A 21,406-nucleotide genomic window follows, 5' to 3' on the forward strand; every position below is an offset into this window, starting at 1 on the left:
CGCCCGAACCGGCCGCGTGGCGGCGCCTGAGGGGGGCGGCGGAGCGAGCGCCTAACGGCTGCGCGCCGGGCGGGGCGGGGCGCGCGCCCCTTCCCGCGCCGCCTCGCCTGGGCGGGGGCCGCCCCGCGCTGCCTCCCCTCAGCGCCGCGCCTGAGGCGGCGGCGGTCCCGCTGCGCGCGCTGGCGGCTGCGCCGCGGTGGTGCTGGGCTCTCCTCACGGCAGCAGGTGGGTGCTGCGCTAACACGGTGCCTTCCCGGCGCGGCAGGGAGGGCTGCAAGACTGTTGCCGCAGTCGTTCACTAGACCCGCTCCTGCAGTGTGACAGCCAAGTCAAAAGAGAGCTAATCCATGGGCTGTTTCCCATCTGCAGACACCCTCTCAGGAGGCTGACAGAAGAGTGCTTCTGCAGTTTGATCTCTAAAGTGTTGCTGGTGTGTGTGTTTTATATATATTCCATTTGGGATGATCTGGAGTAATTGTTCAGAGTTCAGCTTTGAAGTTGACCTCTGATAATGAATCATAAGTCATACATGGTTCATTTGAGCAGAAGGAGGAGGGATGGGATGAAGGCTAAAATAGCATTGTGGAAGGTTAAAAAGTCCATTGCACTGAACAGTGAGTTTCTCAAAAGTTAGCAGACATCTCCTTGTCTGCAGTGTAAATTTTAATTTCAGTAGGGTGCTGGACAATCCTAACTTGTTCCAATATACCATAGTTCAGGATGTGACCCACTGGATGTTAAAAAGGAAAAATAAACCTGAGACTTGCCCTTTCTATCTTGTTGCGCTGCCTAGGGCTGAGTCCTGTAGCCAGGTGACAGCCCCAGCCCAGGCTCTGCCTGACTCAGGACCTTCATCGGCCTCATGTGAGTTCCCCTAACCTCTGCGTTGGCCTGTTTCCAAGTGTTCAAGCCATGTGCTTTAATGCTGCTGAACAAAAGGATGAATACATCTGTATTTAAAGAGGTTTTTTGTTGTTTTGGGGGAGTTTTTTGAGGTTTGAAGAGGATGTTGCTGGGTTACTTTCCGTAACCGAGAAGGAAGAGAGAATCTAATTTCTTTTATATGCAACCTTTGCCAAAAATCTGTTGCAGCAGATTCTCTTATTTATCTTGTTAGTTCAGCTGTGTGATACAACTGAGTTGAGCTATTTCCATTTTACTGTGGGCTGGTTTATAAATACTTTGTGTACACTTTGTATGTCTCAAAAGAGAAAAATGCAGTTAAAATAATAAAGTTAAGACACTCCTTTCTGAAAGGTTACTTATATGAAAGGCTCTTTAGTTGTGTAAATACTTATTTAATTAAGCTTTACTGAAAATGAAATTGGCTCTAAAATTGAGCTAACTTGTACAGTCTTACTTTTGTTAAAGAATGCGTAGGTGGTTCATATGGTTCCTTTCAGGCTAGCAGAGTGGTGTCAGGTAGGGGCAAATGAGGTGAGGAGGACTTGCAGGTTTTCTGCCATTCCACAATGGTTAGACTCGGGAGAGAGAAATGCATGTATCATCATTCTGAAACGGTAAAGAGAGATGAACCCCTTTCCCTCTTTAACCTTTCCCTCTCAAGGCACATGCTTTACTGATGATACTGTATGGAAATATATGGAGCGTTTGAACTGATGGAAGCAGTGGAGAAATGGGGTCAGTCACGAGCTTTAAGTGGAAAGCAGAACTGGCTCTTTTTATTAAGATGACACTGATATTTCTCAAAGCCTCTGCTTTATGTTGAGAAAGGGTAACATCCATTATTAAATTATTTTTATCAATGATTTCTAGTTCCTACCTGGAGCTAAGTCATTCTTGAGCGGCTGTAGTAACTTTCACATCAACCTTTCTTTGTGTTTGGGACTTTGGGTATGGTTAAGGGAAACAAAGTTATGCATTTAGGCATAACTTGGCACTTGGGTAGACAGTTTGAGAGTATCTCTTAGTTCATTCTATTGTGCTTGTAGGGCTGTGGACTGACACAAGTGGCCATGGACCTCAAACACAGTTCAACCATCTTTCTACTTCCAAACCTACATTTTGCTCTGAATACTGCTCAGCTAATCTGAGATGTTGGTATATTAAGTTTATCTAAAATCGTTGCTGTGGATTTCTGTTTTACATATGTAATGTGATAACTTCCTTAGCTAAAATAAATTCTTAGCTTAAAGAATAACTGATGTCTCTGTTAATGTTTGTTATTATCTTTTGGTTTTGGTCCATACTGATAACAAAATAGTTGCAATTTAGTGGTTCACTGGGTAGCTGTAGGAGACTGAAAATGTTATACTGGATTTCAGACACACTTGATCTTTGATATAAAATTATCTAGTGGTCCTACTGTTCACTGGCTGATAACAAAGTTGGCAGCCACCTCTAAGGAAAATTAGAGCAAATCATTGTGATAAATAATACATTCAGACACATTCATGCCAGGGTCCTTTTATTTTTTGTGCCCCACCATGGTGGTATGAAATTGCTTCAATTTCTGCAAAGTGTTAACTTTCAAAACTGTTGACATAATAATGCGGTAGTTATAGTGTACTACTATAGCATATTGTATTTTCAAAGGAAATATTTGCCATACAAGAAGACATGAAACTCCGTGTGCATGTGAGTATTAGTATAAAGCCAGAGAACTGGAAAGAGTATATTTTAAGAAAAATGATTTAGTTTATACTGCGTATGACATCATAAACACTGCTGTTCTAAACAGTAGAGAAAATGTCGTCTTTTTTTTTCCACCTCTTACCATTGTAGAATAAGAACAGGGATACAACCAAAAATGGAAAATCAAAAGGTGCAGAGAAAACACTGTGGTAAGATTCCTAAAATCACTTGATTTATTTTCTGAATCTATTCAACACAATTTTAGCAGACTGATAGGCCTATCAGGTGATAGTGAACTACTGGAGAAATGTTCTTTTTCTTGTTGCTGTATTTTTGAGTTCTGTATTGGGATAGATAAAAGGCAAATCTAATGACAAAATTTCAAATAGTAGATAAAACTTGCAGAAAGTCACCTCTTTTGCTAATATTTAGGTTCATTTTTCTTGTAATTTAATTTCTTTAAGAAAACAAAACCTTAGGCGTGTTAAAAAAAAATACAGTATCTGTTTTTGCCAGGTTTGTAAATAATCAATATTTAAGTCTTTTTATTGTACCCAAAAGACTGAGAAACAGATTTTCAAAGCAGTTTACATACCCAGGGATGTGTATAGATGCCCAGAAGGATTTAAAAAATGTTTTGGGTTAACTTACAAACCTAACAATGTGATTCAAAGTGCTAGTTGTTGTGACAAGCAATTCTATCTTCTGTAACTAAATATTATGTAGGGAGCCTTGGCATTTAGCCTTTTCCTTCAGTAGATTCTCTCCCAGTTCACTTAGATTCAGTTGTGTTTTCATTCTGAATGCTTTTATAGTTCTATACTATTCCTTAAATACCTTGCCTTCAGACAACTTAATTTACATCATGTTTACTAATAAATTACTAATAGTTAAAGGCTGGAAATATTAAAAAGGGACTGTTACAATAACAAAGGAAATCACTCTCAATGGAGGGGGGTATTGTTAGGTTAATGTACTTCTAAAAGAATAAAAGAGGTGTAACCCCCTTTTTGGTTAGTCTTTTTTTGTTAAAAGACATAGCCATGCTATACTCTTGTGACATGCTTAGTGTAATACTAAATATATAAAAAATAAAATATATAAAGAAAAAATATATAAAGAAAACATAACACTTTCTGTGAAATTTTCTGTGTTTATCCTTATAGACGTGAAGACAGATCTGAACTTACTTCTTGAATGCCTTAAATACCAGATGGACTGCCCTATGTCTCAGAAAGAGGCTTTGATAACTATTTATTCAATCTGTCAACAAAACAGTAAGAATCATTTTATCCTAAGGATATTTCCCTTAGAAACAATACAATCATTTATTTTTGCAATATATGTTAAGGAGTTGGCTGTCACATTAAAAAAATAATTACATCTAAACATTATAAGACTTGAAGGTATAAAATCTTGAAAGATCTTCATTTTACATAGAAACAAAAGCAAAATTTTAATTTTTGTTCTTTGTTTCCTCTGTTTGCTGTAGGTGAAGCAAGTGAATATTTTCGAGAAATTGGTGGTTTGATGTTTATAAATGACCTTGCAAAGTCAAGTGTTCATTGCATAGTGAAGGAAGCAGCTTTATTTACATTAGGAATTATAATAGAAAGTAATGGTAATAATAAATACTATTATTTATATTTCTGAGTTAGTTATCACATCTTATTACTTCTGCTTATGCATTGTCTTTTCTTCATGATTTTCTCCATCAAAAATTGGATTACAAGAATACTAGCTAGAGTGAGAGGCAATAAAGGTGCCTTAAATATAATTTCACTGACTAGTCCCAGATTTGGAGAAATCCCTCATTGGTTTGACTGTTTCTGCTTCCCAGGATTTGTACAGACAGCATGTCTTTATGATAACAGACAGATGTACTACTTCAGTTCCTTGTTAATATGCATGATAACTCAGACTTACAAATTTTGCCTAGGACCAGCATGGTTTAGGACTGACTACAGAGGGAAGCTTCAAGTCCCTCTATAGCCCCATGTAAGCTCCATTCACGACATATTGCAACTGAGAATATAGTTACTTTATTATGAAAATGGTTAAAGATTATAAATGGCTTTTGGACTTGATATTTTTATTTTCTGATTTCAGTTTATTGTCAACAAACTTTGTGTACTCCTGCATTATTTGAAGATCTTATTTCATTTTTAATGAATAAGGATTCTGGTGTGAATTTGAAAAGGATGTCTGTTTACGTCATCTTAGTACTGGTTTCAAATAATAGTAAGTTTTTTCTTTTTTTCTGCGTTATGACTCCAAGTTTTTAATTATGATTTTATGTTTCTGTTTGTCAGTCTGCATTACTTAGTGTTCCAGATTTCTTTAACATTCTGGTAAGGTTAATATATTAATGGTGACATGTAATTGAACTTGAAGTATGTAAGTAGATCATCCATTGCTTTGAGTTCCTGAACAGAAAAGTAGTGGTAGCAGAAAGTACTTTATTTCTAAAGAATGTAACTATGGTTTTCAAAAAACAGGATGCAAACTAGTAATTTCCAAAAAATTATAGAAAGTATTAAATATATAGAAAGAACATTTTTGCCACTGTATTTATGTGCTTCTGTATTTGGATTTTTTGGAGATGTGTGCACTTAGAAATAGAATGTAAATATGTAAATTAAACTTGCCATGTTAAGATTTTGTTCCAAGCTGCACATTTCTTTTGATTCTGGTATATGTTCATTTTTAGAAAATGGGCAAACATATGTCAGAGAAACAGGCTGCATTGGTCTTCTGCTACAGTTATTCAGGTAAACAAACACAGTAGCAATTAAGACAGAAAAATGATGGATTATTTAGAACTTGTTTGCTTTGTTTTTCTGAACAGAACAACTCTTTCCATATCTGAGATTAATCTGTCAGATGAAAATATTAATCAGTGCTATCAGCTGTGGTCTTCAGTCTGCAGTACTCTTTGTGCCTGTGTTAATAATCCTCAAAATGGTAAATACTGTAATTAAAATTCTTACATTTATTACCATCTGAAGAAAGCTTAAAATATTTTTCAAAAGCAGCAACAGTTTGTTTTTATTGTTCAAGTGAAATGGCATATTACACTTGGATTAGGGGTTATTTATTGTTTTTACTTTCCCAGAAGATAATCAAAACATTTGCTGTTCAGTTTTTTCATACGCAAAAGAGTGGCTAGAAAGTTGCATAGAGCCTGAGATAGTTCGTCCTATCTGTTCATTTGTTGGACTCACAGTTGCAAATAACAGTAAGTACAGCTCAGGCTTTGAACAATTTTTCTTCTTTAACAGTAAGCTTCATTCTGCAGTTGGATGTATGATTTCTTCTTTCTGTCTGTCTCTACAAGTTTATGTTCTGTTCTGATGACTTACTCTGCGAGGTAGATTCCACTGTCTTTACTTACCTTGGGTTGTACTTAACTTCACAAACAGCCTCACTGGTTACAGTTTAGTGAGGTATGTAAAGCTGTTTGGAAGCTGTTTTGCTTAGAAGTATTTTACAAATATAAGTCATTAATACATTTTTGAAAATGATTGAAATTAAGTAGAACTCAGGCATAATGTTTACCATTAGTATGTATGTGTTTAGGGCTGTGCATTTCCTGTTATAACAGCTATTACTAAATTGCTCAAGATTAATGCAACATAACTGAAATTGGATATGGATGGATGGAAATGGAATGATTAATACATGCATACAAAAATTATGATGGGCCTAAGTAACAAAATGCTAAAGCAACTAGATATGTATATGACTTAATTCACATTTTATTCTTTTTTCATTAAGCATATGTACAGAAATATTTTGCTTCTGTTAGAGGATTGGATACATTAGCTAAGGTTCTCATCAAGCTGATGCATGATTCGTATATGAGCCACTCAAGCACAAAACTTGCAGTAGTAGTAACAAAGACTTTGGATGCCTGCATTGCTAATGACTGTGAGTGAAAGGACCCCTGCCATTTTTATATGTGGTATTTCTAAACTGCAGTTGTTAAGAGTCTAGTCTTGGAGGCAAAGTAATATAAATGGATGATATAAGACAAGTTATATACACCCCAAATGCAGTTTATATTGCAGTATTTTTAAGGTTCAGACTCGTGTAGTGGGAGTGATTCAGTGCACTGGCATCGGAGGTAGGTTGCTTTCCCATTGTGACTAAAATAAACATAGATACTGGAATTTAAACCATACTGAGAATCAAAAATAAGATACCAGAGCTAATTTTGTGCAAGTAAAGCTGAAAACTGGACAGTGTAGTCAGCTTGGATCCTGGAGTTGCAGAACTGTACTTTTGTAGCCCTGTGTCTAAGCTAATAAGCTTAATAAGCTTTAGGAGGCTTAATTAACTTGGCTGTTGAGCTGAACAAATGTGGTATGTGAATATGGCTCCTGGTACCTCTGCATACCAGCCTAAGGAGGTCTTCATGTATTCCATCAGAAGGTTTTGAGAAATCTGTGAGCCTGATGAATGTGTTTTGTGCAGTATCTTCGACACTTCTGCCTTAAGTGCTCACTAACTGAAACTCAGAAAAGTTAAGAGAATACACCTGCACTGGTGTAGAGCCTAGTTTCAAAAAAGTGGGTATATGACAGGATAAACTTTTAGTATGTAATTAGTAGCAGTGGTGGTCCCAATTTCAGGAAGAGGTTGCTCCCTTTAATGTCTGTTCATCAGAAACATTCCTAGCTCTTTGTGGCAGATATCCTATGGATCAAATCTTATTCTACCCTCACTTGCTATATTCTTGAGCTGGCAAAGGATGTGAAGAAACTTCTGCACAGATCTGCAAAGCTTGAAAGCTGCAAAGCTCTTGTTTATCAGAGCTTCTACCACATTTCTACACAATGCAGTTGGGGGGGGGGGGGAAGGCAGTGTTGCATTTAGGGAGAAGCAAGGGCAGAATTACTGCACCAGGAGAGTGTTAACGGGGGGGGGGGGGAAGACTGTGCAACCTGGTGCTGTTAGAGATCTGTAGAGACTTTCCGGGGGGAAGGATTTCATACTTCAATGGCACCTATATACTTGCTGTCTAGTTTATTTTTCTTCAATTATTTTCAACATTATAGCTACCATGGGTGTTGTCTTGGCAAAGTATCACACTGTGTCAGAGCTACTGAAGCTGCTGCCTAATGACACTCTGGATACAGGAGAAAAAATCAGTATTATTCTAACAATTGGACACTGTACTGAAGTTTGTGGTAAGATTTCTTTTTTCTATTATTTTTTACTAATTCTGAAGTTAAAGTATGCATCAGTTGTGTCATTCCATTTAACTTTGGAACTTCAGGGAAAATTTATTAAATTTAATATATTGAGGAAAAAGTTTTCTAGACTGTTCTATGTTTAGATTTTAAGAGCTGTTAACACACAGTATGTTCAAGATCTTAAAGCAGCATATTATAAAAGAATTCAGAACTGTCTGTAGGTATCACAACGTATAACTCCTTCAGTCCTGAAAACTCCATACATGCCACATAAATCTTTTGGAGTTCTATTTTAATAGCCTTTGGTATATACAGCTTCTGTTCACTGTTTACATTGCTGTTAATAATAATAATTAAAAAAAACCTTTAATGGCATTATTTTTCAAGTAACATAAGCAGCAAGTAACCTGTAATGTTTTTGTCATGCTCCTGAGGGCTGGCCCAAGCACATCTGCTGAAAGCATAGCACTTAAGTTGGTACTTCATGTCAGTAAAAGCAAACAGAATGTGAAGTTGCGATATACTGACCATTGTTACTTATGCTGCTGTTTTTTCTCATGTATGCTCAGAAATGCATCAGAAAGTGTTTTAAAACTCTGACTGATCATCATCCTTGAAACATCAATAACAAGTTCAGTAGTTGGCTTCAGTAGGTCTTATACTTTAAAAACCCTCCTTTTCATGAAGAATTGATTGAAGCAAAAAGTGCTTTGCTTAATGGAAAATGTCTTTCAAATATAAATATGATTATCCTACACAAGAAAAGTTTCTCTTAAAATGTCAACACTGACAAAATAAAGGAGCCAATAAAAGATGAAATGTGGTTGTGTTTTATCAAGTTTAGACAACACAACTATTTTCAGAAAGTTGTCTATTTTATGAATACATACTGCAAATGATACCATGATTTAAAAAAAATAGATAATTACATACTTGATGAGGATGAAGTGTCTTGTCTTGTCTATGGATGAACAGATTAGGCCAGGATTAAAGCACTGATTTTATTGCTGTTTAGCTGAAGATAAACTTTCAGCTTTTGAAATTTCTGCATCTCACCATTGATGTAAATGTAGCGTATAGACTGTAAGGGCATACACCGCAGATAAATACAGAATCCATAATTCGAATGTTTTAGGCAAGAATTAAATGAAATTGGGTCGCTGTCATATAATCTGGCTCAGTCCTCCTTCACTTTTCTGACAAGAGAGTATACTTCAAGCCGTGATCAAATCATCCTGTGTGATCCAGACAGCTTCTGCTGCAACTCGAGCATTAGGCCTTTACAGCAGACTTGAATCCATAAGAAAAATCTGTTTTTTCTGAACTTCCCTGAAAGTTACTGGTATTGGTCTATAAAGTTACTGTAGGATGATTAAGTGTATATGGGTTAGAAAATTATCTATATTCCTTTACCACTTCCTATTTTAGAAGAAAACCAGTATGAACTGCTTAAGAACAATGGTCTTCCACTTATGATTCAAGTGTTAACTGAGTCTCAGGATGAGGAACTAAACAAAGCTGCTACTTTTGTGCTGCAAAACTGCAAACAAATGAGTAAGCCTACTGTTACTTGAAATATTAGATGGGTTAGTCTTCATATTTAAGTTCTGTTGACTTTCCAAATAATTTAAAGTGTACCAGCTTTGTAATGCTGTGTACACCAATATTTTTTTTTCTGTGGAACAGTTGCATATTTACCACACTTAAATGATTATAGCATTTAGGGAAAAAAGAAAAGTTAAAAAATTCTAAGAATGTTGTAAGAATGCATCTGTATAACCTATATATGTAGGACCAGTTCTTAAAAGCTTTCACAACTATGAATCTCGTGCAAAATATTAATATTGTCATTTCACACCCAATTAGATTTCCATTTACACATATGTACCATTGTATGTAGAGGCCAAGCCCATAATCGCCATGACTACAATTATTGTGCAGTAGTAAAAAAAATCTTCATCTTAATTTCTGAAGTAGGGTGTATTTTGAAGCATCGTGCTTAAGGTTCTTTAGATAACTGTACAATACCACAGACAACACAGAAAAATACCTTTTCCTTTAATCTCTACAGCACCAGAAGATATTATGCAATTGCTAATCAGTGTGTTGTTTTTTTTTTTTTTTTTAAAGTATCTACCTTTCTGTAGTAAAAGTCTATCTGGGATTTTTATTTGGATGTTAAGATTGAGGAGATTGTGCTTTTCAATGGCCATCAATATGGAAGCTTGCTTAAAAAACAAATTAAACAGATCCATACTGGTAAAGGATCTGCTGAATGAGGATTAAGTCCATGGTAAAGTCATTTTTTTTTTACAGCACAACATTATTGTAAACAACTTACAATAATTACAAGCTCAACAATTAATGAGCTGGAATACGGGGCTTGCCTCTTGTGACAGCAGTTTATATTTGACATGTGCTAACAATTATATGTAAACTTGATTTAACAGTTATATCAAAATTATTGTTAAGAGATTATATTTTGCTTTATAAATTACTTAGGCCTGTCCTTCAGGATACTAAAGTGTAATAAATATTTATTATTAAGGTATTTGGTAATAAAATTTGGAGTATTAATTTTGTTTTATAATTTATAAAGCTGAACAATTGTCCCTGAAAATAAATGAGAATTCATCAAACATGAACAGTGCAGAACAGTTGGAAGTGGATGTGCAAAGCAGAGAAAGAACTCTACAAGACTACTGGAAGAAAGCAAAAGAAATTTTACACAGAATAAACTTGATTGAGAAAGAACATGATAAGGTTTGCCTATTTACCAAAGTAGGATAAAACTAAGCAGATCTCTCTAGAGTTTAAGGAGAAATAGGAAGTGAACCTTTAAGATAATTTCAGTGTGAGCTAGAAAAGTAAGGAAAACACTGGATGTATGTGAAACTACATCCTCTAATTTTTAAATTTGTCATTACTGTGTATTGTACTAAGCTAGAAGTATGGAGGGCAATTGGAGAATGCAGCCATCTGCATTTTTTAATGAAGCACTTTATTATAAAATGACTTTCCATAAAATTGAGATCATTTAGGTTGCAAAATTAGAGTTGGATTTTTTTTTAACTTCTGATACATATTTTGAATCTAACATTTGTATGCAAGAAATGACTGATTGTACAACTATTATAGGGTAGCTTATGGACAAATGTGAACATAAAATAAAGTTTTGTTATTTCTTTTTCTGTTGTATAACTACTTGGTATCTCTGGGTGTAGAATAGCACGTTTTTGACTTACTTAGCTAATTCAATCTTTTAATTTCTAGAAGTGCTCTGCACTAGTACCAAATCCATTGCTTCAGCCTGGAACTGCCACTTGATAACCACTCCCTTCACCTCCTGTATATTCAACTTCATCAACCTTGCTGTTTTGTTAGCTCTCAACTCAATTTGGGGTTTTCTGAAGTTCTGAGGAATTTGCTTAACCTTCGGAATTATATTGACCTATCCTAATTAATCTTACTAGATTTACTTAGTATTTTTATAGATCTCATATAGTCACTAACTAGTATTTTTCAATACAGGAGAGAGTACAAAGAAAAATACTTGTTGACAGATCTTCAGAAGCCAGTACTGACGCATCAAAATACCATGAAGTGAATACTAGTGACCCAAAAAATCATATAGAAAGAACACATAAAGTACATTGTCCACAGTTAACCTGTAAGTCAAATGACTGGATTCTTGCTCCATCTGCAAATTCTCTACCACTGCAGAATGAAATACTGAAGACTGTGAATCCAATAAATGCTTCTACTGGACATAGCGAATGGAATAATATTCCCTGTTCAGTTGAACTGCAAACAGACAGTGTACTTCAAAGTCACAGTATAAATGAAAAAAATGCTTGTGAAAAAAAACAGTCTGTTCAAGTAAGGTATGTATTTTACATCTGAGCAAAATACTAAGCTTTTTTCATTAGTAATTTCCAAAGTGAATGTCAGCCTTTTTACATAATGGTTACTATGTCTTTTTGTGCAAGTGAAAAGAGATAGCTTTTTGGTTGCCCACCAGAGAATACTGCAGAAATGTTTTTGACATCACAGATCAAAGATTATAGGCACTCGCTGCAGTAATAAGTTTCTCATCTTTTTCTCCTAATGGATAGGCATCTGATGGATTATACAGAGAGCCTATTACTGGCCATGTCCTATTGCTTTGAGCATAGTGATGAAAAAGCATCCATAGTATCTGCCACTGAATTCCCACTGATTCAGCAGATCAGACTTTGACCCATTTATTTGGATGAAACCACGGAATCTTCTGGGATATGCACCTACTGGAAAAACAGCAGTTCCAGAACTGCTCTACACAAAATTGAAATTGTTTTGCTCACAAAGTGGGAATAAAAGCATCTTTCCTTGCTTCTCTCCCCTCATATTGAATTACTTCCCTGCATGGGATGAAAAAGATACAGCCTTCTATTGACATTTACTATTCTCTTGCTTTGTGTATCAGTCTCACACAAACATGTATTTTCCTCTTTTCTTTTTTTCTTTCACTTCTCAGTTATCTTTCCTATCCGTTAAAAAAGAAAGTTAATAATAGGCAACTCGCAAGGATAAATACAAATTCAGTTATCTTGAATTTATATTTTGAATATTCCTCCCCATCCTCCACCCTCTCGTTAGACAATGAGAGAGTATGAAAGCTATAGTATTTCTCTCTTTTGGGGTTCCACATTTTTACTGTGCTTTTTTTCTGTGGCTGGCTGGACTATGCTCCTGTGCACTTTCCTAACATGCATTATACTGTGAGTTTGCAACTACCACAGAAATTACGGGAAGCACAGGGCGTGTTCCATGGTCAGGTAAGCTCTACTTTGCTACTGACTGATGTAATTTTACACAGCTTCTTTATTTGTTGTTTTGACCTTTAAAGCATGAATCTTCTAAGAAATTTTTTGGGAGCGGGGGAAGCCACTCTCCTAGTATATGGATTTGTGTGAAAATGGGAATTACCCAAGCATGACCATGGATTAGGCCTCTTGCTCCTGCAGCGTTCAGAGGTAGCTCATGACACAGAAACATGCATGATGAAACATCGCACATTGTAGGATCGTATTGGTTGTATAAAAGTTAATCAGTGTAAGAAAAGAAGAGAAGAAAATGAAGTACCTTTTAGACCAACTGCTACATCTGGTGAAAACTATAGCATTGCAAAGAGTTCACAAAAGCTGCATGCACCAAGTAATCCTTATGTGAACCAGAATTACAGATGACTCCGTAAACCTACATCCTGTGAAAGCACTGCATTCCAGATGCTGGAACAGACATTCTGAATAGCACTGCAAGGAATGATAATCACACATCTCTGATAAACAGATTTCTAATATAATAATGACATGCTGAATATGTCTAGCCTAGTAACTTGGAATAACTAGAATCAAGTTTTATTTTTATGTATTTATTATGCTTTTTGTTTTGTCTTTGTAGAGTATGTATTAACTTACAGTTAACTGTATGTTGTGAAGTCTGATTTTAAATTTGTTCACATGTTCTTGGTCTTCCTAGTGAACACTTGTTTAAACAACCAGCAAAGATTGTTAAAAATCTGAAACAGGCATGCACATCAGGTATAAATAGTTGAACATATTCCCTGTTAGTTTGGGGGGGGGGGGGAGGTGTTAGATAATTTTGCTCTTAACAAATGTTCTTTTTTAAAATTAGTCATTTATGCTTGCTTTTACCATTGCTTTTTGTCAGATGTAATATATAATCTGATGACAGAATACTATGCATAAAATTCTATAGCTGTTTGCATACTTTGAAAATCTTATATTGCATGTAATTTTACCAAGAGAATATTTGTTCTAGATTTCTTCTAATACATATTTTAGCTTTCTTTTTAAATTGATTTTAACTATTCAAATGAATGCATCACAGATAAGTGTTTTAAATTAAGTCTGAATGCAATTTGTATTTAACAATGGAAGCCATTAATAGAAAATGTATCAGGGTACTGGTTTTGTTCTGCACTCTTAAGATTGAGGGATAGAGCCTAATTGAGGGAGCAGTTTTTGCCTGGAGCTACTCCTGCAGGTTAAACACAGGTAGATGTGTTGTGGGATAAGGGTTTATCAGACTTGCATTATGTTTTTACTCTGGTATATTTTTTTTTCAGAATTGGCATCTGGAATCAAACCAAATCTTTACTCATAATTTAGTTGGCTGTTAATTTATAAAATTGATGATTATTCTTTAGAATAGTTTTTGCCAGAATGGTAGCTTTAGAAGTGACCAAGCTGATCTCCAGGTGATGACTTTTTAAATGGAGAGTAAGGATTATTCCAATACATCACACTTTTCAACTTCAGATTCTAAATACAATTTAAACTTATAGAACTTAGTTAATGTAAGTATACAGAGTTATCCTGGTCTGTTCAAATTGAAACAATATGCTGCTTTGGGAGAGCAAAGCAAAAGTAAGTATTGAATTAAATGGAATTATTCTAGATTAAAAAAAAATTGATCCATTTAACTTCAGGAATTTCTTTTAGATTTTTTTTTGCTGTTATGTAAATTAAGCTTTTCTAATAATCTACAAATAGAAAATACAACTGAACATAAGTATATTGATGTAGAATTACAGCAGCGAGAGATAGACTGCATTTTCTTTCTTAATGTTTTTTTCTTCTTCCTAATTTAGATCAACATTCATCCTATGCAGCGATAACTAAGAAAGAAAAAAGTATTTTGACTACATCTGCATCTCTTAAAACAGCAGATTTAAGGTGTTTAGGTAAATATTATCTTAGGTCTTTTTTTTTTCTTGATTCCATAAAAGATGTCTTGTAGAGTCAGCAATTCAAATGAACTGACATTACAGAAATTCTAACACACCTATTGGATTAGCTCATTTGCAATTCTTAACTGTTTCCCTTTCTTAACAACTTAAAAGAACAAAAAGTACTGCAAAATTACTTAACAATGCTTGTTTTTCTGCTTTCTCTTATCAGAGAAAGGGAGCAAAAAAATCTAACCCTGCAAAGTTTCTGAATGTTTTACGCTTCCTAACTATTCTGCAGCCCTTCCAATTTTCCTGCCTTATTGCTGTTAAGTACAGGCAGTCTGTTCTGTAGTAATCCATGACTGCAGCCTTCAGTTACCCCATCTTCCACTTCACGAACTCAGTCCTGCAGTAGCTTATGTGAATGCTACTCAACATTTATAATGGGATTTTTGTAATCAGCCCTGTGACCTTACATAAAAGCCCACAATCCACTTTTGAACATGATTTAAGCTAAATTATATGAACTGAAGTTGTCCAGGTGGATTCAACCTGAGCTCTAGCGCTGCTTTATCTCAGGCTAGAATACTGCAGAGATGTACCAGTGCCCTTCCTGTAGTTCCCTACAGTGGAGAAGGTTCTTCAGCTGACTGTGTAACTGACTGTAAATTACCACAGGGTATGTCCTCAGAAACAAGCAGGAGGGCTTTGCTGTGAAGAAACTCATACTGGAGTTCGAGTTACTGTTCATTCAGGTTAATGCAGATAATTGTTATGATGTAGAGAATGTTTCAAAGTATAGAAAAGGCAGCTTCTATATTTGGCCCTTATATGAAGGGCCTGTTCTTGTCCTGTCACAGAATCACAGAATCGCTGAGGTTGGAAGGGACCTCTGGAGATCATCTAGTCCAACCCCCCTGCTCACGCAGGGTCACCTAGAGCACATTGCACAGGATTGCGTCCAGGCAGGTTTTGAATATCTCCAGAGAAGGAGACTCCATAACCTCTCCGGGCAACCTGTTCCAGTGCTCTGTCACCCTCACAGTGAAAAAGTATTTCCTCATGTTCAGATGGAATTGTCTGTGTTTCAGTTTGTATATCAATATTCTGTCAATATTCTTTTACTTTTGTAGAGGATCTGTGCCTAATTCAGCACTTCTGGAGTGGAAGTGCAGTATAACTTGCTCCCATAGGTCATGTTGAAAACACATATTTTCTTGGAGAGCAAGTGCAAAATGAAAAATGAGTGTTTTCAAGAAGATTTAGAAAGGCCTAAGCTTTTTTGAGATGTGTATATGAAAAAAATGGAAGTCAAATTGTAGATCATAATGAGCAAAATAACAAAAATGCTGGATTTGATGATGGCTGCTCATGCTTGCTGTTTCTACAATATGCTATTTTTTTTCCAGGATGTACAGCAAAAGGCCTGTCCTTCAATAGCAAAACCTTTAGCAAGATGTTGCAAACTTGTCCATACCCGTGTGATCGTCACAAAGTCATTCTGGAAGCTGAAAAAAGATATAAAAAGGAACTTAGGAAACTGGCTGTTTGTAACAACAGTAGTTATGCAGCTTATGAGAGTAATTATGAACACTTTTTTTTTCTTAGTAACTATAACTGTTGTTTTAAATATTATTTTAGACTTGATTTTGATCTTTTAACAGTCTTGTAAATGCTGATTTAATTTATTTGTGATTTGTACTAAATGAGATTAGAACTAGCCACTTTTGAGAAGTAGCCATCATGTATTTCTTGGCAGTAAGGATGCATCCCCATTATAGGTTTCGATGAGGCTGTAGGTCCTCTTTGCCAGAGTTAGTCAAGTATTAACAGAAAGAAATGTATTAAGTTGAAATAAACGTGAATGGATGCATGATGACGTAAGCTCCTTACATTCTAATGTTACATCCTCACACATGAGAGGCCTAATTCTTAATCAGTGAAGTAATTAAAGGAAAGTACAGCCTATATTGTGTTTTAAAAGAAGGTATTTTTATAATTAAACAATTATTGCCAGCATTTGCACTAGCATACATTTTACACTTTCCAGAAATACTGTTAATGCCAGTGAATAAAGGAAGACTGCATAGAGAGACATCAACTTTTAAGAGGAGAAAGGAAAATTTCCAAAGTAAGGGCCCAGTTCTGAAATTAATGTAAAAAGCCCCCTTATTCTCTGAGTGCTTCTATTGCAGGACTTCCACAAGAGCCTTTGGATAGAGAATTATGTTCTTGCTGTGGATACTGTCAAAATTCTTATTGTGAATAGGTCAGAAAATGCATATTCTATAATCATCAAATTGTTAACTTCATTGTTAGCTAATGTGTGTATTTGGCACTTGCTTTGTAGATACTGATTTGAATCCTGTCATGGTTACTTATATGCCCTCCACTATTTGGGGGTTTTGTGACCTTAATTTTTAAAACAGTGATGCGTAGTCAGGATCTGATCATAGTGTAGTTGCATGTTGCTGGATTCAACGTCATTCTATTATACCTTTATAGCAGTGTTACCCTGTTACGCTTGTTTTTGTACCTGCCTGGAACTCTGCTAAGGAATTGGATCTCTGTGTGCTAAACAGCTAAAAGGGTAAAACTTAAACACAACAATGCTAGAGCAAGTAAGTGAAAACAACATACCAGAAAACTAAATAAAGGAGATCTGCTTGCCTGACTGGCATGAGGAGTTGAATAAAATTCTACTGATAAGGTAGAGATGAAAAAGTGTATATAAGTTACTTCATTATTTTATTTAATAAATTTGTGATAATATTGATTTTTTCTTCAGATTCACAAATTAATTCATTTCGCTATGATAGCCATTGAAATCTTTTGAAAATAACTGTTTATTTCATCTCAAAAACCCTAGTTCCTTTAGCAAGTAAAAATTTTTTTGAAGTAAACTGGATTTTTCCAGTCTTTCTTCCAAGACCAGATAGTAGTACAGCTCAGAATATGGTATTGCCTTAAATTTTAATTCCTAAAATATTATCCATGTTTTGTGCTCTTTCAAGAAAAAGACATAACTTTTATTATTTTTTAAAAGGTATACTTTTGACTCCAATTAGAAAAAACAAAACTGATGCTTCAAACAGCGATGAGCATAGTAACAATATTTGGTTGACTGAAAAGTATAACTTGATACCTACATATGAAAGATGTGAGTATTACCAGAAAAAAATAATCTGTATTGCCAGAAAATTAATTTGCATAACTTGATCTTTAAGTTTGCCTTTAGGTCAGGGCATTGATACAAGCATCTGTGCTTGCTACTGGAGACAAATGGCTGAGAATTCTAATAGTTTTTTTTTTTTTTTTCAATCATAGTATTATTGATGTTTATTTTGAGTTCATTCCTGTTGTTTGTTAACTGCTTCTAAGGCCTAAATAAGCTTGGCATGTTAATGTCACAGTGATGAGAAGATACTTCTTTGTTTATTTGAATATTAGTAACTATTAATAATGCAATATTTACATTTTCAAGGTTATTAGAAGAAACATGACATTCAGTTTTATAGCAGATTTCAGTTAGTTTAAAATAAGAGATGGGCTTATTCACAATTTCATAGCTCTCCAAAAAAACCAAGATGCTAACTTGAAAAGACAGTCAAATGCACAACCAAGAATATCAATGCTTAAAAAAAACCTGTATATATTCACTTGACAAAGATGAGGTAAGTTATGCGTAGCCTAATTGTACACTCACATATTTATAAATGTCTAAGTAAAGTCATTGTGAATTGCATAATTTCTTTTAAAGTCATCTTTAACAGGAGGCCAGTACCAAACTGAGCCTTACTAAAAACAGTTCCCTCTCTATTGACTTTACTCCAGTCATACTGATTTATCCCTGAAAAGAGTTAAGCATGATGGTCCTTTCTGAATACTGGATATGGAGACAATAGAGGTATGCTTTCTCCTGTGCTAATGAAAATCTGCATAGTATAAAAAGAACAGAAATCTAGTGGAAGAGCTGTCTTGACTGGAAAACCGATCCTGAAGGGTATAAGCTAAGTAAGAACAACAGAAATGAAGTTAAAGGTCAGGGAAAAATACTGTATTTCAGTAAATGGGTGACAGTGAGGAAATGGCTAAACCTAACATCAATAAGAACCATCACTACCTTGACAAAATAATCATTCTTTAGAACTACTTAAGATTGTATTGTCAGTAATAATGCATTATCAAAGTAAAATGCTATGTAAATTTATATAATTTTTAATTACACTAAAATAAATACAGAACAAGGAAGAATGTTCCCTGGACATGAATGCAAGAACTTTAAATGAGAGAAAAAGAAGAACCCCGAAAGTTTTCACAACTGAAGAAACTACCCATCTTTTGTTTAAAAAAAGGTCATCACTGAGTTGGGGGGAAAAAAAAAAAAAGCCATCACAGGAATTTGATTTTGTTGTCCTATCCACTTCAGAAAGGATGGACAAATGTTGTTCCTTCCAAAAAATACCACAAGTTACAGTTACAAGTTACTGAAATTTGATTTTCTACAATCATATATGCTGTGAGGTCAGTTTTCAGTTTTGAACCCGATTCAACTTGCAAAAAAGGACAGGATACCTCCCAGAACATTACAGAATTTGCAACCCATGGGATTGCACTTTGTGTCATTCCAGTGCTGTGCTGTACCGAGCATTAGAATGATCTTTGTTATAACAGTATCATGGCTTGTGCTTAGAACCACACTGGGCACTTTTAGAGAGCTTTTGTGCCACGCTGACCTTACCTGACAGGGTACAAAGAGAATAAGAATTTTGCTTAAGCATTCTAAATTAATCCATATATTTACTAGGAAGTGTAAGTAAATATTGAGTTCAAATATCTTTTCTGATGATGACTTATGAAAATCTCCTTGGCAATTTTTACTGTATTTAATATGCATACTCCTTGCACAGAGATGCTGTCTATAGATGGAATAGATGGTGTTTCTGCTGTTCTTTGGAAATGCGTGCAAGTGTTTACTAGCAAGCATTTTTCTACTTAAACCTTTTCTAGAATTGCACAGTGTTTTATGTCAACATTTTTCTTGATGTTTTTTCTCTCTTTTTATCTCCCTTTACAGAGGCAGGGAAAAAACAAAGATCAATAACGTCTTTCAAGAGTATTTTGTATTTTGACACAATGTTGAAAAACAGCAAAATTAAGTGAGGTATTGTAATAACACGATCTGTTAGAGAGTTGTTTTAGACTGGTTTGGACTCATGATTTTCAATGCTAACATTCACTCTTACAGAAATTGTTATGCTTTGCAAATTTAAACTTAATTTAAATTTAATGTAATTTGGTAAGTTTGTTTTTTAATAATGCTAATATATCTAAAATAAAATCTTTGCCAGTAAGGTTTTTTTTTTAATTTTACTCTAACCTCCGTCACTTGATTTATGTGATACTCAACATGGCTTTTTGTTTGAATCTTTTTACAGTCTGTTTTGTCCCATTTGTAAGAAAAGGTTATGTTGCTAAAATTAACATTTTGTGTCAGATACTGATAAGTGTTAATGTTGTTCTGTGTGCATATTTTTTCTCCTAATCAGTGGAATGTTTACAGTAGCTAAAATATTTTGTCATGTATTTGTACTGTGTATATAGGAAAATAGGATATATTGACAGAAGTATAGATGAGATGTTTATTGTTCTAAGTTATGCAGTCAGGTCAACAATTAGGAGAATTTGCTTCTAAGTAGAAATATTTAAGAGATTGCAAAGGTCACAAAAGCCTCCAGTAATATCAAAATATTTTTTTAAAGATACAAATGCTAATAACTATTGAATTTGAACATACAAGTTGCAGAAAATGCACAAGAAATTCCATGTGCTAGAGATTTCTAGACAGAAGATTGGGTGTTTTCAGAAAGAAGACTGTGATAGAACAAGTGTTTTGTTTTTTTTTTTTTAATTCCTGCTTACAAATAATCCTATGTAAGACTGGGTAAATCTATGACAAAAAACACCAAATGTATGTTTGTACACTACTGAATATAAGTAAGTAAATCTTAGATTGGTATAATCAGTAAATTGAAATAGCTTGTGGAAATGCCAGAACTTCTGAATAAAAGATTTAGATGTGGTCCAAGTACTGTATTTTTTGAATGATATTAATGACTGGGATGATACCAATGAACCTATGTAAAATAGTTCAATGTTGAACTAAAAAGAATGCAGATACTGACATATTTACTGTTTGAAATTGAAAACTGAAAGACTTGTAGCAGGGATGATGCTGATGATAGGTCTTTTAATGTTTTCCGCTATTGTGGTTTTTTGTTTATTACTAATATTCAAGCATCTTCATAAATCTATGAAAGCTGTATTTAGATACCTTTTGCAAAGGTCCAGTCCTATAAACATTTATCAATGGAGCTATTCAAAGTGGTATAGTTAAATATTAGCATATATATTTGCAGTATGTGAGCCAAAGGGAGTAACAAGGGACTGATGCACAGAACAGGGAGAACTTGCTCAGTTGTGTACTTTACACAGTATCTTTCCGTGGACCCAAAAGCTAATCTAGATGAACTTGTGTTTTACTCTATCAATGTGTATGCATTTAGGTAATCCATATTATTTTGGCCTAAATATATTTCAATGGGAGAGGATATGTAACACACCTAAATCCTAGACGCGTATGAAGATAGAGTATCACAGTAACAACAATTTACCCCATCACAGACTCATGGAATCATTTACGTTGGAAAGGACCTCTAGAGCCTGTAATCTAACGCCTGTAATCTTAAATGTTACGCGCCTTCCCGTGGACCAGGGGCCAGGAGCAGCTGCCGGCGCGGGGGCAGAGCGAGGAGTAGCGGTGAGGCGCGGCGGCAGCGGGGCTTCCTGGCGCGCAGGGACGGAGCCCGGCCCCGCC

General features: G+C 35.1%; 1 protein-coding gene across 14 annotated transcripts; it reads left to right on the forward strand.

The window, feature by feature from the left end:
* The first annotated feature begins 138 nt into the window (after positions 1-138).
* On the forward strand, positions 139-20,617 carry TERB1 (telomere repeat binding bouquet formation protein 1). Of its 14 annotated transcripts, XR_003252235.1 has the most exons (18): positions 139-2,804; positions 3,762-3,872; positions 4,088-4,216; positions 4,705-4,836; positions 5,306-5,366; positions 5,444-5,559; positions 5,711-5,833; positions 6,373-6,525; positions 7,656-7,787; positions 9,222-9,347; positions 10,393-10,556; positions 11,325-11,677; positions 13,314-13,375; positions 14,449-14,541; positions 15,939-16,109; positions 17,576-17,689; positions 18,364-18,436; positions 19,607-20,617. XR_003252235.1 is itself a non-coding variant. In XM_026058246.1 (17 exons), coding segments are annotated over exons 1-17 (2,076 nt in total). In that variant the 5' UTR covers positions 139-2,770; the 3' UTR covers positions 19,609-20,617. The 14 variants fall into 14 exon arrangements, 11 of the variants coding, with proteins under 11 accessions (XP_025914031.1, XP_025914010.1, XP_025914018.1 ...); XR_003252236.1 differs by lacking the exons at positions 18,364-18,436; positions 19,607-20,617 and adding an exon at positions 16,580-17,239 and having other exon boundaries at positions 17,576-17,657; XM_026058246.1 differs by lacking the exon at positions 18,364-18,436.
* The last annotated feature ends 789 nt before the right edge of the window (positions 20,618-21,406 follow it).

The sequence above is a fragment of the Apteryx rowi genome, unplaced genomic scaffold (genome assembly GCF_003343035.1).
Source record: "Apteryx rowi isolate R43461 unplaced genomic scaffold, aptRow1 scaffold_1, whole genome shotgun sequence".
NCBI lineage: Eukaryota > Metazoa > Chordata > Aves > Apterygiformes > Apterygidae > Apteryx > Apteryx rowi.